Raw genomic sequence first — 23803 nt, 5'->3', positions numbered from 1 at the left:
AAATCATTGCTGAGCAATGTTTGCAGGGTGGCAGGGGGATTATCCTGCTGAAAGAGGCTGCTGCCACTAGGGAATACAGCGTCCGTTAAGAGGTGTACTTGATCTGTTCAGTATTTAGGTAGCTGGTAAATGTCATTATAACATCTATATGAATGGCAGGACCCAAGCTACGTGACCTGTATGCACTCAGCTGTCCATATGATGGGGAAGAAAACCTGATTCATCAAACCCTGTCACCGTCTTCCATTGCTCCATGGTCCAGTTCTGATGCCCATTTCAGTGGTAAACAAGGGTCATTATAGCCTCTCTGACCCATCTGCAGTTATATGGCCCCATAAACAACAAGCTGCCATTCCCTGTGTGATCTCACACCTTTCTTTCATGGCCAGCAGTAACTTTTTCAGCAATTTGTACTACAGTAGCTCTTCTGTAACATTGGACCAGATGGGCACACCTTTGCTTTTCATATTCATCAATGTGCCCTGGTGTCATTGTCACGAGATAATCAATTCACTTCTAGATGTTTTTAATGCTATGGCTGATCAGGGTTTGTTCTCTTCAGATTTGTGTAAAATGGCATACACTTTGTATAGAATTTCATATTTAAACGGGTTATCGTGGACTTCTACTATTGATGACCTCTTCTCAAGATAGGGTCATCAATAGTTGATTGATGTGGCCCACTGGTCAGGATCCCCACCGATCGATTGATCCCCAGCCCGCTGTTAGTGCTGACAACACTAAATGCAGATAGCACTGTTAACATTGCAGTGGCCCAGTTTGGTACTGCAGGCATAGCTCCCATTGAATTCAGTGAGAGCTGTGCCTATAGTACCAAACTGAGCCACTGCAATGTTGATAGAGCTATCTGCTTCCAGCACTGTCCGCACTGAAAGTGGCCTTAAAGGGGTTGTCTAAACCTCAAAATTTTACCTTACCCCATTCCCCCTGTCACCCCCTGGCATAAAATAGCAAATTAAAGCGGTTTTTAAACCGCTTGCTACTCACCGATCCGACGAAATAAGGACTTTAAAAACTCTTCTCCCAAAGATGGCCGCCGGTCCTTTCCCAGGGATGCACTGCGGTTTTCTCCCATGGTGCACCATGGGCTCTGTGCGTTCCATTGTCGATTCCAGCCTCCTGATTGGCTGGAATCGGCACACGTGACGGGGCGGAGCTATGATGACGACGCAGTGACCAGCTCTCCGGCATGAGCGGCCCCATTCACCAGGCAGAAGACCGCACAGCGCAAGCGCGTCTAAAAAAGCAAGAAGACATCAGAATTAGACGGATCCATGGCAACGGGGACGCCAGCAACGGAGCAGGTAAGTGAATAACTTCTGTATGGCTCATATTTAATGCACGATGTACATTACAAAGTGCATTAATATGGCCATACAGAAGTGTATAACCCCACTTGCTGCCGCGGGACAACCCCTTTAAGATCAACTGATTAGCCGGGGCCCTGAGCAGCAGACTCCCACCAATCAACTATTGATGACCTATCCTGAGACTAGTACAAGTCCACAATAACCCCTTCAAAGGTGTTTTCCAGGAAAATACTACTGATTACCTATCCTCAGAATAAGTCATCAATAGTTTATTGGCTGGGGTCTACCACTCGCAACACCGCCAATTAACTGATCAGGTGCAATACACAGGTGTTGAAATGAAAGCTGCTGCTCTGACCAAGATGTAGTGACTGTCGCTTGTAATTGCAGGCGCAGCTCATATTCATTGTAAAGAGGGCTGCGCCTGCAGTTACAAGTGCTGGCAGCTACAGAGGGTTGCAGCAGTTTCCATTTCGACCCCTGTATTTTGCAGTATTGACTTCCGGTGTCCAATCAGCTATTCGGTCTGGGTTCCAGAGAGGTAGTCCCCAGCTGATCAGCTAGTAATGACCTACCTTGAGGATAGGTTTACAATAGTGAAAGTCTTGGAAAACCCCTTCATTTTCTAAAAGAGAGATATTGGTCAAGAAGGGTATTGTTTCTCCTTAGGAAAAAGCAAGATGTGAGGAGACTTATAAGACCATCCACGATTCTGGAGAAGACTCTGGCTTTGGCTCATAATTCCCAGTCATCGTTACAAGGCTTGTTAAAAGTTCTGACATTGACTTGCAGGAATGCTGCCTTCCAATAGGTGGCGCTATATAGACATCTTCCCATTAGTATAGAGATAAAGCCTTGTAACTTTTTTAATAATTCACCGCCATACATTACTAATTTAGCTCACAGAGCATTGCCTAGACTGGATAAAATTGTATTTACTTCTCAGCTGACAGCAGGACTTGCTGTGTACGGGTTTACTGCCTCTCAATGCAAATACGTTTTCTCATTCACTGACAGCAAACTAGTATCTTGGGAATGGTGAGGAATGGAAACACAAAGTATATTATAAAGTTGTAGAACTTCTCAGTGATTGAACATTATATGCAACCAGGAAACCCATTTCAAGCTTCCAAATGAATGCTTTCATTTACTGACAGCAAGCAGAGATTTTAGCAGTTGTAAATGAGAAGTAGAAAGGGGCCTAACATTTCAGAATCTGATAAAATTGTTCATATTAGACTGGAGAAAACCCTTTAATGTTAATCTAACACACTTTTATCATACTGTTATATGTACTATTCCTTTCTAGAGAATGGCAGAACTAGATAGACTCTCTTCACATCACGCTTGACCTCTACTATTTGCCTGTACACTGGGAAAGCTCCCGGCATATACGCCATACATATCCATAGGTGTCCATTCATCTGAGGGAGGCCAACAGCAGATTATGTTGTCCTTGTTTCTTTAGAGCGGGAGTCGGTGTGAGATGTGTGCTGCTGTGGTGTATCCTGACGTGCATGTCAAAGATATATACAGTACTGTGCAAAAGATTTAGGCCTCATGTCCACTGGCTAATTATATTTAGGAAATCCACGCGGGTGTCCCGCACCCGTGATCCGCGCCCATAGGGATGCATTGGACACCCGCAGGTAAGTAAATACCTGCGGATGTCATTTTTCGCTGCCACGCGGATCGCACATGCGGGAAATCACCTACAGCATGCTCCATTTTCTGCTGGTTTCCCGCACGGACAGCTCCCGCAGGCTTCCATTGAAGCCTATGGAAGCCGTCCGTATCTGCGGCACACCCGCAGCTTAATTTCTGCTCTGCTGCAGGGCCACGGGAAAGCATGGATGAAAAAAAAAAAAAAAAAGTGCACGGCGCATGCGACGGCGCGCTGCCGGAGTGCCGACTACATTCACCGGGCAGAAAGAAAGAGAATCCGGCCGCGATTGACGGGAACCTGCAGCATCCGGACAGGTGAGTATTATCAATTTATAGGCCTCATGTCTGCGGGAAAGGAGGGACCCGCTGCGGGATTCTACATGGAGGATCCGCGCGGCCCGAATTTCCTAGTGGACATGAGGCCTAAGGCCTCCCTCACACAGGGCGTTTGCAGAAACGCAGCGTTTTGCAACGCTGTGTTTGCTGCAGATTCCGCCCCGTTTCAGCAGCGCTGGCATACTTTATAAAGTATGCCAGCGCTGCTGAAACGGGGCGGAATCTGCAGCAAACGCAGCGTTGCAAAACGCTGCGTTTCTGCAAACGCCCTGTGTGAGGGAGGCCTTAGGCTGGTACAGAAAAAATGCTGTAAAGTTAGAATGTTTTTAAAAATAGAAGTGTTAATAGATTATTTTGTCATTTAAAGGGGTTGTCTCGCGGCAGCAAGTGGGGTTATACACTTCTGTATGGCCATATTAATGCACTTTGTAATATACATCGTGCATTAAATATGAGCCATACAGAAGTTATTCACTTACCTGCTCCGTTGCTGGCGTCCCCGTCTCCATGGATCCGTCTAATTCTGATGTCTTCTTGCTTTTTTAGACGCGCTTGCGCTGTGCGGTCTTCTCCCCTTCTCCTAGGTCCAGGCACGAGCGGCGTTCTGGCTCCGCCCCTTCTACGTGTCATCGCGTAGCTCCGCCCCGTCACGTGTGCCGATTCCAGCCAATCAGGAGGCTGGAATCGGCAATGGACCGCACAGAGCCCACGGTGCACCATGGGAAAGGACCCGCGGTGCATCGTGGGTGAAGATCCCGGCGGCCATCTTGGTAAAGGAAGAAGAAAGAAGAAGGAAGACGTCGCAGAGCGGGGATTCGGGTAAGTAATATGTATTTTTTTTTTAACACATCCCTTGGGGTTGTCCTGCGCCGAACGGGGGGGCCTATGGGGGAAAAAAAAGAAACCCGTTTCGGCACGAGACAACCCCTTTAACAAAATGCAAAGTGAATGAATAAAAGGGCAATCTAAATCAAACCCATATTTGGTATGACAACCCTTTGCCTTCTAAACTTCATCAGTTCTTCTAGGTACACTTGCACACAGTTTCTGAAGGAGCTTAACAGGAGGTTGTTCTAAACATCTTGGAGAACTAAGCACAGATCTTCTGTGGATGTAAGGTTGCTGAAATCCTTCTGTCTCTTCATGGAATCCCAGACAGATTCATTATGTTGATGTTGCATTCAGGACTCTGGGGGCCCATATCATCACTTCCAGGACTACTTGTTCTTTACACTGGAAATAGTTCCTAACCCTTTAAGGACCAGGAAGTTTTGGTCCTAAAGGACCAGACACTTTTCAGAGATTTTACCCATGGGGTGCTTTTACTACCCTTTTTTTTCTTCAGCTACCAAAATTATTTTTGCTCCATTTTTTTCCCAAGACATATAGGGATAATTCTTAATATCTTTTTTTGAATTACTTTTTTTCTAGTTTTTTTTAAATTTTTTTTTTATTGGGGGTAAAAAGCTTTTTTTTTAATGTATAGTTGTTTATTTTTAAAATTAGTATATTTACGCTAAAATAAAGTCTGGGAATGGGTTCCTCATTTTTTTCTTATAACAATGACTGGGAATTCAAAACTAAGTCAGAATCCATACACAGACAGCTGCTTCGAGGTTCTTTTTTCTCCGTCACTGTTAGAAGACTTGTATAAAGTGTCCAACACTGACTTGCAAGAATGCTGCCTTCCAATAGGTGGCGCTGCAGAGGTATTGTTCCATTTTCCTCATAGGCATATTTCCCAGAGGAGCATGGACGGCCTTATAAGTCTCCTTAGTCACTTCCTAGGTGCTCACCTTAAAGGGGTTTTCCAGGGAGAATGCTATTGATGACTTATCCTCAGGATAGATCATCAATAGTTGATAGGCTGGGGTCTATTGCTGAGGACCCCAACCAATCAGCTGAGTGGGCACATACTGTCTGCGGCGCAAATACACAGAGTTTGGAGCGGAAGCCTCCGTGTCGACCTCTTTGTAGTGGCCAGCGCTTGTAATTGCAGGCATGGCTTCCATTAAAATCAATGGGTGCCTGCAGTTACAAGCACTGGCCACTACACGGAGGTCAGCGCGGAGACTATTGCTGCTTCAGCTCCGATCTCATGTGGATTTGCGCCGCTGACAGCGACGGAGCCCAGCCGATGAACTATTGATGATCTATCCTGAGGATAGGTCATTAATAGCCTTCTCCTTGGAATAGCCTTCACCCCTTTAAGGAGAGATGATGACCCTACCTGACCCACATCATAGGCCTTTTATTGGCCAAGCCAGAAATCTACTGCACATTGATGAGGGGCAAAAACAGCTGTCTGTGTATGGATTCTGGCTTTGTTTTCAATTCCCAGTCATTGTTACAAGGCTTGTATAAAGAGTCTAACATTGGCTTGTAGGAATGCTGCCTTCTGAAGGTAAAGGTTGCTCACACCAAATAAACAAAAGAGAAATCTAAATCAAATGATAATTTACTTTGCATTTTGGTAATTGACAAAAATGAAACTATTAACACTTCTGTTTTTGAAATCATTACTTTGCAGAATGTTTTTCACACCTGCCTAAAAGTTTTGCAGAGTACTATATGTCAGGCAACACTTTTGACGTACACTTGTGATGGAAGGCCCAGATGTGATGTAAACAGAGTTTAACAGCAAGTAAAATATCTGGATACACCAGCAATCTAAATTCCCAGTGTCCAAGAAAGTGTCCAATTTCTTTATGTATTAACCCTTTCCAATCCACTGTCTGACGTCTGAAGACATTATGATTGAAGGTTGTACAGCTCCGATGCTGGAAGACGTCCAGCAGGGTATTCTAACTGTAGATTACTGGCCGCTCTGTTGTCGGGGGGGCCTCTTCAGCATGTCCCAATACGCAGTACTGGCTCTAGCCAGTAGATGGCGCCATTGTATAATGACAGAAAGAGAAAGCTCCCTAGGAAACCCTGAATACAAAATTGGATTGCGAAGGGTTAATATTTTTTAAAACCACTACTTATTAGGCTCCGGTGGTGATGAAGGATGCAGTATAGGATAGAAGATTCCCCAGAAGAAGCTGGCATCATGACGCTCTAGTGGGACTACAACTGTGGGTCTGTGCCACGTGGATCTGAATTCAGTTTTTACTAATGCTGTTACTTTTACTCCCTTTATGAATAAAAAGGAACCTGTGATAAGATTCTTGTTTCATCTCAGTCTGTATTGCACTTTGCCGATCTATTGTTTTTATAACAGTGGGGAGAAACTGAGGGAAGAGTCCCACGGATGTAATGCACGGTCCGTCAAACATTTCTCTGGAAGCTAAAAGGAGAAAAGAGCTGTACTTCATCCTTCATCACCAGCGGAGCGCTAGAAGTACTGTTATTTTTATATATTTTATCATTTACTTGATGAGAAGGTATTCTGGCTCAATCATGTGCGCATTACTTATGTGATGCTGATGTCTTCTGGCCTTTGTAATAACCAATGCCCTGCTAAGTATGTAAGCAGTAAGTGGAGTGTTTCCAGCACTTTCATACACTGCCTGGCATATTATTAGTTTTGATCCTGGTTTGATGGATCAGCTGCAATTTGGGGGTCAAGCTGAGCTCAGGAGTACCCCGTATCATACAGATATTGCTGAGTTACTTCATCTCTAATGTATTTTGCCATTCTACTTGCACTTTGGGACGTTCCAATGCTTCAATGCACTCTTAAATGGAAAAAGTTTGGTCGTGAAAATTCTTGTGCATATTGGATTATTTTTGTTTCTCCAGGACACAGAATTTCCAGGGGTAGTTGCGAGACCAATAGGAGAGTTCAGGAGTAACGCAGACTATCAGTACCAACTATTACGCTGTAATGTGGACTTACTGAAGATAATTCAGCTTGGCCTCACCTTTATGAATGAACAAGGAGAATACCCACCAGGAACCTCCACGTGGCAGTTCAACTTCAAGTTTAATCTAACGTAAGTAGCGCGGCTCTACTTGATATAGTGTGGAAACCAACACAGTGTATGCAGAAGCTCTTAATGTCACCTGAGTGTTTACCCCATTAATCCCCTCCACGCCAATGGCCAGAACATATGGGCGCTGTTTTTGTACTGAGCTTGAGATCACTTTGATATGAATAGCGGTTTATGTGTATATGGTATCGGAGGGGACAGGGCTTCTGTGAAAAGATGTCTCAGGTACTATGTCTCAGGATACTTTGTATTATCCAATAGAAGGGTAACTGGCAGCATAAGCAGATGAAGTAGAAAAAACTTTATTGCCCCATCACCATAGAAACAACGTTTCGGCCAAAATGGCCTTCTTCAAGCTTTTCTACTTCACCTGCTTATGCTGCCAGTTACCCTTCTATTGGATGATCTATATTCTGGAGTCTTTCTGGTTTGAGTTCCTTTTCTAACTTTTGCATAATCCAGCCTGACCTAGAGTGGGATGATTTTGGTGCTGCTGGTTGGACCTTAATATATATGGTTCATCAGAATTGTCTTTGTGTGAGCACCCTCACTTGTAAAAGGGACAGTTCTGATTATCAGAATATATTTAAGGGGTTGTACCAGAAAACACTTTTATCACCTATCCATTTACTGATTTTTGAGGGTTTCACCACTGAGACCCCAACCAGTCCTGAGAACAGAGGTGCCATGTCCGCCTTCCTCCTTACTGTTTGTTTACTGCAACCACCACAGTTAGGAGGCTAACAGACATGATGTTACAGCAAGCTTTCGAGACTTCTCAGGTTACTTCATCAGGCAATAATAGGATATTTTTAATTATCGATGTCCTGACAACAAAAGCAGACTTTTTTTCTAAATGAAAGCTATTTTCCATTATATTTTACAATAGGCTAACAGGAACAAATAAACTTTTCTTAGACACAAAAATCATGTTGCCTAGTGTTAGTAATCATAGTGATCCAAGACAATGATGTAAACGTATCTCACTCCACTGTGGAATGAATGCATCAATGTAGATGTAACCAATTGTGAACACATAAGAATATAATCAAGTGCATATGAAGTAGAACACGTGCTAGAACACGCATAACAGTCTTTTTTTTTTTTTTTTTGCAGCCAGTTTGATCGATATGTTAGATACAATTATTAGCTGGAACGATATGGGCGGTCAGTTAATTGCCCTACCAAACTAGTTGTACCGTTATCAATAATAGTCACTGGTCAACAAATTTTTACAAAAGTTATGTTACTAAAGTAAAATTAGTCATTTCTTATCAATTTTTATGTGCTCTACACGATTATGACACTCAAAACGCAAAAATTGGTTCAATTTTGTTTGTAATCTGCAATGATTGTTTAAATCGCCTTTAAATCAAGTCACAGACTACGACTTAGATTTCTCTGCCTGTCTCTTGTCCAGCTGTTTGGGGGCATCTCTATGGAGTGTCCAGCAGTAGTCAGCCAGCACGGTAGAGCAGGACTCCCCAACCACCGGTTCGCTGTTTTTTTGCCGCTGTCAGACGCTCACCCTATTAGTGGTGAATACCGACAGGGGCCGCGGCTTCCCTGCCGGTATTCACTAAGCAGCGCTACTATCCCGGCCACGCTGTGACGTCAGTGTGCAGCTGGGATCCTCCTCCGCCCTCCCCTGACATCTCTTACTACTTGATTCCGTGAGAACAGGGAAGGAGGCGTTCAGCAGCACACTGACATCACAGTGTGCACCTAGGATCATCGCTGCTACCAGCGTACCGGACAGAGGAGCAGCGGCGCTGCCATGAGGTGGAGGAGAATTTTTCATGAAGGTATCAGAAGGCTGGTGAACTCCGGTCCTTGGCTTTCACGAAGTTCTTCATCAAACCTAGTTTGACGTGAAGGGGTGGTAGCAGGATTTTGCTCACCTCAACTAGAGCTGGTTGCTGGATATTTTTCTTTCTAACTGCTACATTTTGTCTGCCAGTCCATTCCTTCTGCAAGTAGTGCAATTCCCTTACTCGGCTATCCCACTGACATAAGAAACACATGTATCTTGTGTATCCCATGGAACTGGTCTCGATGCAGATGGAATGTTGGGGTAGAGTATTCTCAACTTCTTTTGCTTCTTTATGCTGCCAGAAAGAGGGTTAACCAGGCAGAAGTAACAGTCATTGGTGTGGTTGCTTGGCTCTCTCCACATCATGGGGACTGCAAACAGCATTGATGATCATTTGCCATTCAACCACTGTGAAAGCTGCTTTATACATGTAGCACAGCATATATACGGGGCCCAAGGCACTTTCGAGGCATTAGTGTTCTGTATTGTAACTAAAGGGATAAAATAATAACAGTTTTATGTAACAGTAGCTTAAACTGTATCCCAGAAAGTCTGAAATATTTTTAATGCTCAACCTTTCCGACTAGGCTCTATATAGTGCACTAGTGATTAGGTGTTGATACGTGCACTGGTACTGGGGACTGAACATGGTGTAGTGGTTAAAGGCCCATTTAGACACAACGATTATCGCTCAAAATTCGCTCAAAAGCCGCCTTGAGAGATAATCGTTGTGTGTAACTGCACTGATATTGTGCAGTTTTCGTTATGCCATCGCCCATCGTTGTCTTTCAGCGTGCTGAAAGACAACGATGAGCCTTATCAGGGATTCATAGTGGGATACAGCTGATACTATTGTTTCCGCTGTATCCTGCTCCCTGATCACAGGCTGGGTATGAAGAACAGAGCGGTCCAGCTCTGTTCTCCATACCTGGCATGGAGCGCTTGGCTGTATAACAGCCGGGCACTCCGTACAGAAAACATGTGGATGCAGAAGACAAGTGGGACACCCCGCTTGTCTTCTGCATCCTCCACTCTGAGCGCTGGACTGTATAACAGTTGGGCGCTCGGAGAGGGGGAACAGCTGTATGCAGAAGACAAGCGGGGACACACCGCTTGTCTCCTGCATCCTCCGCTCAGAGCGCTCGGCTGTATAACAGCTGGGCACTTGGAGCAGGGAACAGCTGTATGCAGAAGACAAGCGGGGACACACCGCTTGTCTCCTGCATCCTTTGCTCAGAGCACCCGGCTGTATAACAGCTGGGCACTTGGAGCAGGGAACAGCTGTATGCAGAAGACAAGCAGGGACACACCGCTTGTCTCCTGCATCCTCCGCTCAGAGCGCTCGGCTGTATAACAGCTGGGCACTTGGAGCGGGGAACAGCTGGATGCGGAAGACAAGCGGGGACACACCGCTTGTCTTCTGCATCTTCTGCTGGCAGCGCAAGGTGATCGCTCATCTTGAGCGTTCATCTTGTGCTTTAAATGACACAACGATGATCGCTCAAAAGTCGCTTGAGCGACATCTTTTGAGTGATTATCGTGTTTAAATGGGCCTTAAGTTGGGGTTAGGTGGGAGTTCATGAGCTCAGAGGCAGTGACTGATCACATGATGGTCCGAACATCGAAGAGAAGACTTTGCCAGCATGCAGGGGTACTAGACAAAGGTAAACTTTATCGCCCCAAGCTCGAGAAAGGACTGGCGGCCAAAACGTCGCTGTAATTCACTGTGATGGGGCAATAAAGTTTTACTTTGTCTAGTACCCCTGTATGCTGGCAAAGTCTTCGCTGATCGGGCTCTCTGAGGGAACTGAAGTTTGGATTCCCTTTTTCTTTGGCTGTTGCATTCTATAGCCCGACCCACAGGGTGCTGCTGGTACAGTCTCTCTTTTTTTTTCTGATGATGGTGAAATCATCACAGGTCCTGTAAGCACACGGCTGCTGTCTGCCTCAAACTGTAACCGTAAGGAAGTTGTTACAGTCCTACTGGATAAATTTATACGGTGAAGCACAGAAAATGAACTATATGAAATATCTTCAAAACGAGAGCAATAAAACATTTTCCCGATCATATTCGTGTACAGCGCACCAAGATACTACAGATTAGGGCCTTTTGAAGTCAGAAACAATTTCAGTGTTGACCATAATTGCCTCTAGCAAAATAGGCTAAACAAAACCAAGGAAGACCCATTGCCTCCTGAACTATCCTGTACCGTTGTATAGCAGCTGACATTCAGCCGCTTGTGTCAGACCCAGGGATGATGCAGTCTTAAAGAAAATCAGTTGGATCTCCTTCTCCCTGCTTGTCTCACCACTACCTGTGAATGTGATAGAGGTTGGATCACCATTGTGCTCCGCATAGATGTGTCAGGACACCAGTATGTCAGCCTTATATACAGCGTCACCTATGTGTTTGTCAGTTCTGCAAAGCTCACATTTAGTGCTACAGAATGACCCCCTTTGACCCCCCAATTGACACGTAGTGCTACGTTTTCCTGATGTATAATACTTAAGTGTTGCCTGTCTGGGTTTTGCAGGGAAGACATGTACGCACAAGACTCCATAGAGCTGCTCACTTCATCAGGGATCCAGTTTAAGAAACATGAAGAAGAGGGCATTGAAACTCACTACTTTGCGGAGCTGTTCATGACCTCTGGAGTGGTGCTATGTGAAGGGGTGAAGTGGCTTTCTTTCCACAGGTCAGTGCTTTCTAAGTTCATCTGAATCTTGGCTAACACACTCAGTTATTTCTTGCATTTGGGAGTGGTTTTTGGCAGATCTTTTCCCTTCCTCAGGGACCGCCAGCTTCTCCTTGGGAGCCACAGAAATAGCTCAGCGGCTTCCAGGAGTCTCAATCATGGAGCCATAGAAGCATGTGTGATCGCTGTCTACTGTGTAAATAGTCATTTGTCTAACCTTCACTGCGCTGCACTTCTACCGCTACCCTCAATGAACCTCTCATTGACCCTCTGTAGTAAATAGTACCCCATTTGGCCCTTCTTATAGTGGCCCTATCTTCACTATCTCCCAACATACAGTCCCTCCCTTCATCATCTTTATCATTTCACTCCCATGCAAATAAACAACACTTCCCTCCCTTCAACCCCAACATACAGTCCCATGTAAACACCACACACTCCCTTTCATTATGTCCTACAGTACCATGTAAAAAGCAACATTCCCCTGCCTTCAGCCATCAACATACCCCTTCAACATACAGTCCCATGTAGAACATACTATTCCAATTCCTCTTGGAAGCTCTAATATGCAGTCCTATGTAAAACACATCATGTATCCTTCCTTTTGCCTCTTGCAACATACAGTCCCATGTAAAATCCTCCCTCCCCCCTTTCAGAAGTACGCACATGCAGATGGGCTCTGTGCTGCTTCCTAATTATCAAGACCACGGGAGGAACATTTACTAAGACCGGCATTTCCACCACTGTTCTTAGCAGAATTTCCTCAGCGCACGATGCGCCTAATACATGACGAGGTGCACGGCTGTTCACGTATTAGGCACATCTCGGAACCTCCATGCGCCCAAACAGAGATGTACGCCAGGTCGGACCTGGTGTACATTACTAACACATTTTATACCAGTTTCTGATGTAAGTTATAATTAATCGTGTGAGACCGGCCTAATACCGATCCTTCTGATGAGACTTTGACACTTCGCCTTATTATATGCACAAAATGATCCTTGTGTTTTGTTACTCTCCATAACATGTCTTCCATGAGTCCCTTAATGGGACCCTTGGGCAGTGAGATAACTGTGTCCTGTATAAACGAGTTGTCAGCACTCAGGGAATTGGCAGCATCGCTGCACACCACCATCAGAAAGTCGTGTTGTCCCCTCCTGGCTTTCTCACAGTTCAAGCGGAGCTGCAGAGGTAATAAGCAAGAAGCTGGACTGTGTCTTAGAAACAGTAAAGTAGGACTGAAATCGCACCGTAAGCCTTTAATCCCTACGAGACGTGTAGATGTTGTCATGTAACCTTTACTTTCTCTTCCCCATTACATTATACTTGTTCTTTGATCTTCACTGGCTTCTTTAATGCCCTCCACTTTCCAGCCTTGTTACTTGGAGCCTTGATTTCATTCTCTCTACACTAAGCTGGATCATCTGTAGGATCTATAATATATCTGACAACATGCCCATTCACACCAGTAGTGACTAGTGGCAGCTTGTGTGTGGTCAAACAGATACTGCCATGTATGCAGAGCATAAGCTGTCCCTATTGACAGAATGCATTTCAAGCCAAGCCAGTGCTACAGATACTTAGCTGTTGCTTCTGCCTTATAGAGACTATCAGCAGAGGTCTTGTAGAAACCAGCAGCTGCTTTTACAGAGATATAAGTATATTGACATCTGGTCTCATGTACGTTTACAGAAGTTTACCATTTTACCATGAAATTAAGAAACAAAATTGCCAAAAGTGCACTGAACTATCGCTGCATTAGGAACATCTATTCAATAACGGGTTGGTCCAGCTTTTTTGGCAATCACAGCTTTCCAACATCAAGGAACAGATTCCACTAGGTGGTGAAGATCCTCCATACTCAACTCGCCCCATGCCAACTGCAGCAGTTCCAGCAGTTGGTGCACATTTTGGGGATACATGGGAGCAGATCTAACAGCCCTTTCCAGCATATCCCAAACACGTTCAATGGGGTTACAGTCCGGTGAGTTTGAGGGCCAAGGCAGAATGGAGAATTCATTGTTGTGTCCCTCCAGGCACTCCCTAGTGATGCAATCTTGAAGAGACGGAGAGTTGTCCTGTTGAAGCATGGCACTGTGCTCGGGGAAGACTTCCTGATGATATGGGTGCAGGTGGCTAGCTAATAGGTTCCTGTAGTGTTCACCATTTAAGGATTATGGTATGATGACAAATGGTCCTAGGCCAGCCTAGGAAAATGCTCCCCAGACCGTGGCATCACCAGTCTGTTGAGCCCCAACACTACACCCGTGGGATACGGCTTCATGCTGTTTACACCAGATATGAACCCGGCTATCCTTATGGTTCAACAGGAAAAGGGACTCCTCACTCCAGATGACCTTCTGCCATGTGTCCAAGGTGCATTAATGTCTTTCCTGGGCCAATGCAAAGCATTCTTGGCAAGGATGTCATCAGGGGCATCCTTATCAGTCTTTGCCTATTGTACCCCAGTCAATGCAAGGTACTCTGCATGGTCATTGTGGAAATGTGTCTAACTTCCCCGTTGTTGTACTGCTGTGTTAATTAGTCCACTTTGATTTATCATTGCTGAGATACTAGACATGCCACCTGACACTTGCCTCTAGAATCAACCACACGTGACCTGCAAGTGTGTAACCTTCTGTTAAATGTCTGTCCATGGTTTGGCCAGTCTTGGTACACTCTTTATAACATGATTTGGGAACAGCCAACAAGTGTGACTGCTTCAGAAATGCTGGCACCAAACATCTGGGCACCAACAATCTGTCCGCGCTCAAAATCATCCATATCACAATATTTACCCGTTCTGCTGCACAGAGGAGAGGTCGGCACATTGTGATGCGGCCATTGGTGGTGCAGCGTTACTGATCACAAGGAGTCATGTGCTGTTCCAATAGTTGTACTACTGGAACGATGATCGTTGGTGGGGCAGGCCTGACAAGATAACACTTAGATACTGTCTGACTTTTCCTGGTGTTATGTTTGCCCTTACATTAGTGCAGTTTAGTTACATTTGTCCATATTGTGTGGGCTGAGGAGATTTTGAAAAAATTAAGATATCATCACAAAGGAAATGTTTTTGCCACAAATCCATGACAAAATTCATGTTATGTGCGGCTTTTTCTATGGATTTCATCCTATGCAATGTAAAGCATGAAATCTGCAGCATAAAGTGGCATGCTAGGAATTTAACCCCCTAATGCTTTAGGATATATATTTAAGTCATGGAGAGGGATCAGGGGTCGATCCCGCTCCATGCAATGCTGTCACTGACCTGCAACAGCTCCATGCAATGCTGTCACTGACCTGCAACAGCTTGGATGTGAAACCGCTGGATGCTGTCACATCCACCAGTTTCACCTTTGGTCAATGGGGCCGGCGGCGGCGCCATTGACATACAGAGAAGATTGCGATCCTCTGGCACAGCTGTGGCACAGGAACGCAATGTTCTCTCATTGAATTCAATGGAGCCGGCGCTGTAGCCGGCTCCATTGAAAGCAATGGGCTGCTGGCAAGCCTTGCAGTGATTTTTGTGGAAGGGCTTTAAATATAAGCCCTTCTCTGAAAATCATCCCTAAAATGTGTCAAAAAAAAAAAAGAATATATATATTCACCTCTCCGCAGCTGCCGGGGCTTAGGCGCATCCAGCTGGGTCTTCTCCCTGAACTGCTCTGAAGTGCTTTCAGCAGGCGGGGATTTAAAATCCCCGCCTGCTGATAGGGCTGTTTCTGAATGGTTGAGCACTGTGACCAGTTAGAGGCAGCTCTCAGCTGCCATTCAATAGCAGGTAACGTGCACATAAAAATGCCCGTCTGACTGAGCCCTTAAAAAGGGGGAGGAAAAACTGAAAAGAGGGGAGAAGGGGGGGTTAGGGGAGAGCACGTCCTTAAGGGGTTAAAATCTGCACTGCATGTCAATTTTCACATGGATTTTTTCCCATATGCAATTTGCTAGAATCTGATCCACTTTGTTGATACTGGAACATATTGTGGATCTTTTACCTCCAAATCTGCAAGGAACTTTTGCAGCATATCTGTCAAGTATGACTAAACTATCGCAGTGACCCTGCAGGCACGGAAAGGGAGACTACAGGCGGCTGGAATATATGCTTCCTCATATAAAATATATTGCAAAGTATCACACGTATAATACTGACTTAACACCAAAAAGAACATTTCATGCTGTGTTATTCATGCAGCGTTTAATAAAAAGCAAGTTACTGAGCTGTCTTCTCTCTGGTGTCTTGTTGCAGCGGATATGATTTTGGTTATCTAATAAAGATACTGACTAATTCTAACCTGCCTGAGGTTGAGCTAGACTTCTTTGAAATTCTTCGTCTGTTTTTCCCTGTGATCTACGATGTCAAATATCTCATGAAAAGCTGCAAAAATTTAAAGGTATGTATACCAATAAATGTATCTTCTAATTACAGGCTATTAAAACTTTTTTCTCTGTTGCTTGAAGTCAGATATTAGTCATTGTCGTCCCAGGACTTTGATACGAATGCCTCACCTGCAGAGATGAGGGAGTGTACTCGCTAAAGGCAATTGCTCGAGCGAGCATTGCCTTTAGCCTCGAGCGGGCAGGTACTCGCTAAAGGTTCGGGTGCCGGCGTGGGAGAGCGGTGAGTAGTGGCAGTCAGCAGGAGGGAGCGGGGGGGGAGAGAGGGAGAGAGAGATCTCCCCTCCGTTCCTCCCTGCTCTCGAGCAATTGCCTTTAGCGAGTATACTCGCTCATCTCTACTCGCCTGCATTTTTTTACTAGTTAAAACCAGATAGTCAAACATTTTTACAATTTTTCTAATCCGTACAATGAAGGGGACCAATTGACTTCTATGAAGGGGTGTTGTGGGCCTATTCTGTGACATTTGAAGTCTTTTCTGTGTGTAATGGTAGAATATTCAGCAAAGGCAGCGCTCCTGGGAGATATATATATATATATAAAAATAATATAATTTATATAGTGAAAAAAGCCCTCACTGACTGACTACTAATTCTCTAACTTCCCGGTGTTGAACAAACGTGAAATTCGGCACGACCATTCTTGAGACCCTAAATAGAAAAAGTAAAGCGGTCACAACTTGATTATTCAATTCTAAGTGCAAAAGTAAGTGCACCCCTATGTAATGTACCTATTGAAATTCTCTAACTTCCCGGTGTCGTACAAATGTGAAATTTGGCATGACCATTCTTTAGGTCCTAAATAGGAAAGGTAAAGGGGGTCACAACTTGATTATTCATTTCTAAGGGCAAAAGTAGTGACCCCTTCCCCCCCATGTAAAGTAACTATGCACATCTGTACCACACAAACTTGAAATTTGGCACGTCATTCTTTAGATCCTAAATTGGAAAAGTAAAGGGATCCCAACGTCAATATTCTATGCCCAAAAAACTGTGCAAAAATCCACAGTATATGATATAGTTCTCTTCTCAAAAATCGTAAAGCCTAGGGAAATTATTTGTATACTGAGGAGAATCTACCTCACCTCTATGTGCATATACTGAGGAGAATATAACAGACGTCTATGCGTATATACTGAGGAGAATCTACCTTACCTCTATGCGTATATACTGAGAAGAACCTACCTTACCTTATACGTATATATTGGGGAGAATCTACCTTACCTCTATGTGTATATACTGAGAAGAATCTACCTTACCTCTATGTGTATATACTAAGGAGAATCTACCTCGCCTCTCTGTGTATATACTGAGCAGATTCTGCCTCACCTCTCTGTATATGTACTGAGCAGATTCTGCCTCATCTCTCTGTGTATATACTGAGGAGAATCTACCACACCTCCATGTGTATATACTGAGGAGAATCTACCTAGCCTCTGTGTATATACAGAGGAGATTCTACCTCACCTCTGTGTGTATATACTGAGGAGATTCTACCCCACCTCTGGGTGTATATACTGAGGAGTTTCTATCTCACCTCTGTGTGTATATACTGAGGAGATTCTAGCTCACCTCTGTGTGTATATACGGAGGAGATTCTAGCTCACCTCTGTGTGTATATACGGAGGAGATTCTACCCCACCTCTGGGTGTATATACTGAGGAGTTTCTATCTCACCTCTGTGTGTATATACTGAGGAGATTCTACCTCACCTCTGTGTGTATATACTGAGGAGATTCTACCTCACCTCTGTGTGTATATACTGAGGAGATTCTACCTCACCTCTGTGTGTATATACTGAGGAGATTCTACCTCACCTCTGTGTGTATATACTGAGGAGATTCTACCTCACCTCTGTGTGTATATACTGAGGAGATTCTACATCACCTCCATGTGTGTATATACTGAGAAGATTCTACCTCACCTCTCTGTATATAGTGAGTAGAATCTATTTTACCTCTATTTGTATATACTGTGGAGAATCTACCTCACCCCGATGTTTATATCGCAAGGAGAATATAACTGCCCTCTATGTGTATATACTGAGGAGAATCTACCTCACCTGGCTGTGTATATGCTGAGGAGAATCTACCTCACTTTGCTGTGTATATGCTAAAGAGAATTTATCTTGCGTCACTGTGTATATGCTAAGGAGAATCTACCTCATCTCTCTGTGTGTATTTGCTGAGGAAAATCTACCTCATCTGTCTGTGTATATGCTGAGGAGAATCTACCTCACCCCTATGTTTTTATATCGCAAGGAGAATATAACTGCCCTCTATGTGTATATGCTGAGGAGAATCTACCTCACCTTACTGTGTATAAGCTGAGGAGAATCTACCTCACCTTACTGTGTATAAGCTGAGGAGAATCTACCTCACCTCACTGTGTATATGCTGAGGAGAATCTACCTCACCTCACTGTGTATATGCTGAGGAGAATCTACCTCACCTCGCTGTGTATATACTGAGGAGATTCTACCCCACCTATGGGTGTATATACTGAGAAGTTTCTATCTCACCTCTGTGTGTGTATATACTGAGGAGATTCTACCTCACCTCTGTGTATATATACTGAGAAGATTCTACCTCGCCTCTCTGTATATACTGAGTAGAATCTATTTTACCTCTATTTGTATATACTGTGGAGAATCTACCTCACCCCTATGTTTATATCGCAAGGAGAATATAACTGCCCTCTGTGTATATACTGAGGAGAATCTACCTCACCTGGCTGTGTATATGCTGAGGAGAATCTACCTCGCATTGCTGTGTATATGCTAAGGAGAATTTATCTTGCGTCACTGTGTATATGCTGAGGAAAATCTACCTCATCTCTCTGTGAATATGCTGAGGAGAATCTACCTTACCCCTTTGTTTATATCGCAAGGAGAATATAACTGCCCTCTATGTGTATATACTGAGGAGAATCTACCTCACCTTACTGTGTATATGCTGAGGAGAATCTACCTCACCTCACTGTGTATATGCTGAGGAGAATCTACCTCACCTCACTGTGTATATGCTGAGGAGAATCTACCTCGCCTCGCTGTGTATATGCTGAGGAGAATCTACCTCGCCTTGCTGTGTATATGCTAAGGAGAATCTATCTCGCGTCACTGTGTATATGCTGAGGAAAATCTACCTCATCTCTCTGTGTGTATTTGCTGAGGAGAATCTACCTCACCTTTATGCGATATATGATATAGAATGTTTCTTAGAAACCATAAAGCCTAGGGAAATGATTTGTATACTGAGGAGAATCTACCTCACCCCTATGTGTATATACTGAGGAGAATCTACCTCACCTTACTGTGTATATGCTGAGGAGAATCTACCTCGCCTCGCTGTGTATGTGCTGAGGAGAATCTACCTGGTCTCGCTGTGTAGATGCTGAGGAGAATTTACCTCACCTCTATGCGATATATGATCTAGTTTGTTTCTCAGAAACCATAAAGCCTAGGGAAATTATTTGTATACTGAGGAGAATCTACCTCACCCCTATGTGTATATACTGAGGAGAATTTACCTCACCTCTTTGTGTATATACTGAGAACAATCTAACTGACCTCCATTTGCATGTACTGAAAGGCTGTAAAGTACACAAGGTAGCGGCCATAGACTGCAGGGATGGAGTATTCCTTTAAGGCTAAGAAAGGGCTGCAACCCTTTACCCTCCTGTCTGGGGGTAAATTTGAATAAAAAGGGGCATTACCTTTAAGGGTAAAAAGTGAGGAGAGTGGGAGGGGTGGCACGATGGCTTGAACAAAAAGTGCACGATGGCTCATGTTTAGACATAATGATTATTGCACATTTTCATTCCCTTAAGTGACAATCGTTACATTTAAATGGGCCTTAAGTTTGCAGAATTGCAGCTGTTGTCTCATCATTGTGTCTCTTGTCAGGGTGGATTGCAAGAAGTGGCTGAACAGCTGGAGCTGGAAAGGATAGGACCTCAGCATCAGGCTGGCTCTGACTCATTGCTGACCGGAATGGCATTCTTCAAGATGAGAGAGGTATCAACTGCTATTAAATGAACACAAAGGGGGAATTTATTAGCCTTTATCAGCTAGTTTTCCAGCATAAATAAATTGCAGCTTGTGGTGCATGCTACATTTGCATAATATTTTGTAGCATTTTCTCCTTTGCACTTGTTGCCACTTTCCATAGTTGGCTAGAAAAGTGGTCAGGACTTAGCAGGAGGGGACCGAGCCTCTGCAGACTGACAGATTTATTATAATTTACACCATAAATCGGTAGAAATTATATTGCAAAACAATGTCTGCTCTGAAAGTGCATCCGTCAGGGAGATATATGTACTTTTACTTATGTGTAAATGAGCTGTAATCCATCTGATGGGTGGTCTTGCAGCTCATTCTGGCTAGGGCTGTCCACCGCTCGGTCCTCTGTAGCACCTAACCTTGTGTAATGATTGCTGTCTCTACATCTCTAATCATTAGACCAGTGGAGGGGCTGCTGCTCTTGGGGCTAGAATAGTACAAAGATGAACAATTGCCTGTTTATACTCGGCAAGAATCCGCTCACTAGTCGTTTCGTTGAGCTGAAACGGAACTACTCTTTCAGTTCCCCTGTCGGTGGCTGCCTTCACACAGACTGACAGTCGCCCGTAATTGCTCGTTCAAGCAATTATTTGGACGACTATTGGCCCTTGTAAAAATACGCTAATAGGATAATTAGTGTATAAGAGGGTGTTATTCTGAATTTCAGTGTGCCAGATAACTGTTATCGTTTAGCACATTTGATCCTTTTTCTAGCAACCCGAAAACAGGCGTTGTTTACTAGTTCGGTAATTGTGTATTAAATGGAGCTTTGTGAAGTAGCTGTGAGGACTGCTTTCACGGCCAATGTCTTGCAATTTTCTTATCGCTCTCTCCTCAGATGTTCTTTGAAGATCACATAGATGATGCAAAGTATTGTGGCCATTTATATGGCCTGGGGTCTGGATCATCCTACGTTCAAAATGGCACTGGGAATGCATACGAAGAGGAAGCCAGCAAGCCGTCATGACCTGAAAAATAGAACTAACCTTTTTTTTTTTTCTATTGCCAAGCTCAGTCACTTTCGACCTGTTTTATCAGATTTCATGGTTATCAGTTTGCCCATCTATCAAAACCATTTACTTTCTGTCTTACTCTACCAATATGGAACCACTTGGCCTTTAAACTGATTGGTGTCTCACTTTTATATTTGCCTTATGTACAGTAGATCTCTATCTACACTGTGCCACTAGCCCAAGTTTTCTCCAGTATGTCCTTACTATTGGGTAATTCGAGAATCAACAACCAGTTGACCACCAACACTATAGCACTTCCGTGTATGGAACAGATTTCAGATGACTTGTGTCTTTTACCCCCCTTCTCCCTCCCCTTTATAAGCCTTACATTCTTACAGTCTACACAGTGGACCCTGAAAATGAAGATCTCCTTTGAGGAAGACTGCTTAATCTCAAGGTGCCTGCCTTCAGCACTTAGAAGTCATTGAAGTCTCTCCAGCTCTTGTTGCACTCTGGTCATAGGAAACAACTGACTTTTATCCCTCAATGTTTACTTATTACAGCCACCATTTTTATTTTTATCGAACAATATTTATTACGGTAGGTGCTTGAGTTTTGGATATTAATGATGAGTTGTTGGAAAGAAAAGGCTTCATATAAAAACAAAGTCCAATACAATTCAAAAGCTCAACAAGTCCGATAGAGATCTCCGCTGCAGATGAAGAGACACTGGAAAATACAATTTGGTTTTGTATTTTGCTACAGAAATGTAATTATTTGTTGTAACAACAAAATAAAAAGGTTTTAGCTTTGGCATAAGAAGTTCTCGGCATATCCCAGCTGTGGATGGATGGATGGAATGATGATGGAGAAGACTCTCTAGACCTTGGGTTTTCCGGTGCCGCCATCACTGAGCTAGTGCGCAATGCTGCAGCTCTTGTTGATGCTCTCAATCTTTTCTTTTGCAATATAGATTTTATATTGTCACCATCGATCTACAATACTACTTTGGCCGCCATCCCAATGATGAATTGCATAGACATAGGATTTTTCTTTTTTTTTCCCCTCCAGGAGATTGATGGTAAATTCATGTTTCCCTACAAATGGATTGTGTGTTTTCATCCACACATTATCAACCTGTATAATATACAGCGAAGCGTCAGTCGGGACTATTTACATTTATACTTTGTAATATCTTGAGGGTTTTTTTTTTTCTTTTCAGAGTTACAGTGTTGTAACAGTGTGATCCTTTTTAATGCAGAAAATACAAATTGTTTGCAAACAAAGGATATTTGTTTTTAGAGCTTTTGTAAATAAAGGCTGAAAAAGATTGTGGTTTTTTTTGGTGGTGTTTTAATCTGTGAGCAGCCATGACATCGGTGGCAACATGATGGATCATGAGAGTAAACACTGTGAATGTTAATCTTTTCCAATCCAATTTGTATCCTGGTTTTACTAGGGGGCTTACTCTTTTTCTGCCATTATACAACGGCGCTATCTGCTGGCTAAAGCCAGTACTGCATGAGGTGACACATTGGATAGGCTCCCAACAGCAGAGAGGCTGGCAATATACAGTAAGAGAACTCCGACGGACGTCTTCCAACATTGGAGCTGTACAGCCTTAAATCAGAATGTCTTCAGACATCAGACAGTGGATTGGAAAGGGTTAAAGGGGTATTTCGAGACCAAAGTCACATTACAAAAAAGTCATAAATTATATCACAGTGCTATACTAAATCTATACATTACCTTTTCTTTAGCTTTTTCTTCTTTCCTCATTGGGCAGCACCCACTATGCTTTACATCAGTACTTCCTGTCCTAGGCTTCTTTACTACATCTCTCATAATCCTCTGGGCTGCATCTCTGCCACACAGCTCACCAATATTAAATCTCATCCACTAAACCATTGATAATCATCTGGCTTCTCTCATTGTTTTACAAAGCTGAATAAGGGTGCATTTACACTCATAGATGATCGCTCAAAAGATGGCTTTTGAGCGATCATTTTGCATAAACTAATACTTGGTACTAATGCTTGGTATTATTGTATCTTGTCTCCACCACAAGTATGGGTGGAGACCTAGTGATGGGCTGTATCCGACCAGTGTAGGCCCACAAGCTGCTGACTGGCTGGCTGGTGCAAGGTCCTAACAGCGTGGAATGAGTTTTGCCTTGGATGGAGGGTTAGGGTTTGTTTCAATGTTAGGCTTACATTATTAGCTGTACATGCTTTCATGTGAGAGGGGGGGCCACAGTAACATGGGAGCGTTTACAGCTAATAATGTAAACCTAACCGTGAAACTAACCCTGCATCCCAGCCAAAGCTCATTCCACGCTACTAGGATCTTGCCGCCTGTGTCAGCTCATCTCCCCTGCAGCCTCTAACCCCCCGCCACCAAGCTGTTAGCAGGGCCGCGGCCCTCCATCCAGCCATGCAGAGAGCGGCCACCGCTTCAGCGATGCAGAAGGACAGGAGCAGCTATGGCTTCAGCAACGCTGGAAGACAACAGCAGCAGCACCGATTACTGTGCCCATGCCACTGCGACCAAGCAGACTGATAGCGCAGGAGCCGTGAGCAAAGAAGGGAGACGGGGAGGAAATTTTATTTTTTCTCCT

At 43.9% G+C, this 23803-nt stretch overlaps 1 protein-coding gene across 7 annotated transcripts in view; it reads left to right on the top strand.

Moving 5' to 3' along the window:
- Positions 1-22519, top strand: part of CNOT7 (CCR4-NOT transcription complex subunit 7) — a 53835-nt gene extending 31316 nt beyond the window's left edge. For 5 of the 7 annotated variants that reach the window (XM_066573385.1, XM_066573386.1, XM_066573391.1 and 2 more), the window contains 5 exons: positions 7077-7270; positions 11615-11776; positions 16026-16170; positions 20078-20188; positions 21072-22519. In XM_066573385.1, the coding sequence (XP_066429482.1) occupies positions 7077-7270; positions 11615-11776; positions 16026-16170; positions 20078-20188; positions 21072-21200 (741 nt within the window). In that variant the 3' untranslated portion in view covers positions 21201-22519. Of the gene's footprint in view, positions 1-3778; positions 4152-6555; positions 6676-7076; positions 7271-11614; positions 11777-16025; positions 16171-20077; positions 20189-21071 lie in introns of those variants that run through there. The other 2 variants (XM_066573387.1, XM_066573390.1) reach the window with 2 other exon arrangements.
- Positions 22520-23803: the final 1284 nt, after the last annotated feature.

Source organism: Eleutherodactylus coqui, chromosome 7 (assembly GCF_035609145.1).
Source record: "Eleutherodactylus coqui strain aEleCoq1 chromosome 7, aEleCoq1.hap1, whole genome shotgun sequence".
NCBI classification, from domain to species: Eukaryota; Metazoa; Chordata; class Amphibia; order Anura; family Eleutherodactylidae; genus Eleutherodactylus; species Eleutherodactylus coqui.
Note: the sequence above shows the minus strand (reverse complement) of the source record. Positions and strands in the feature narration are given on the sequence as shown.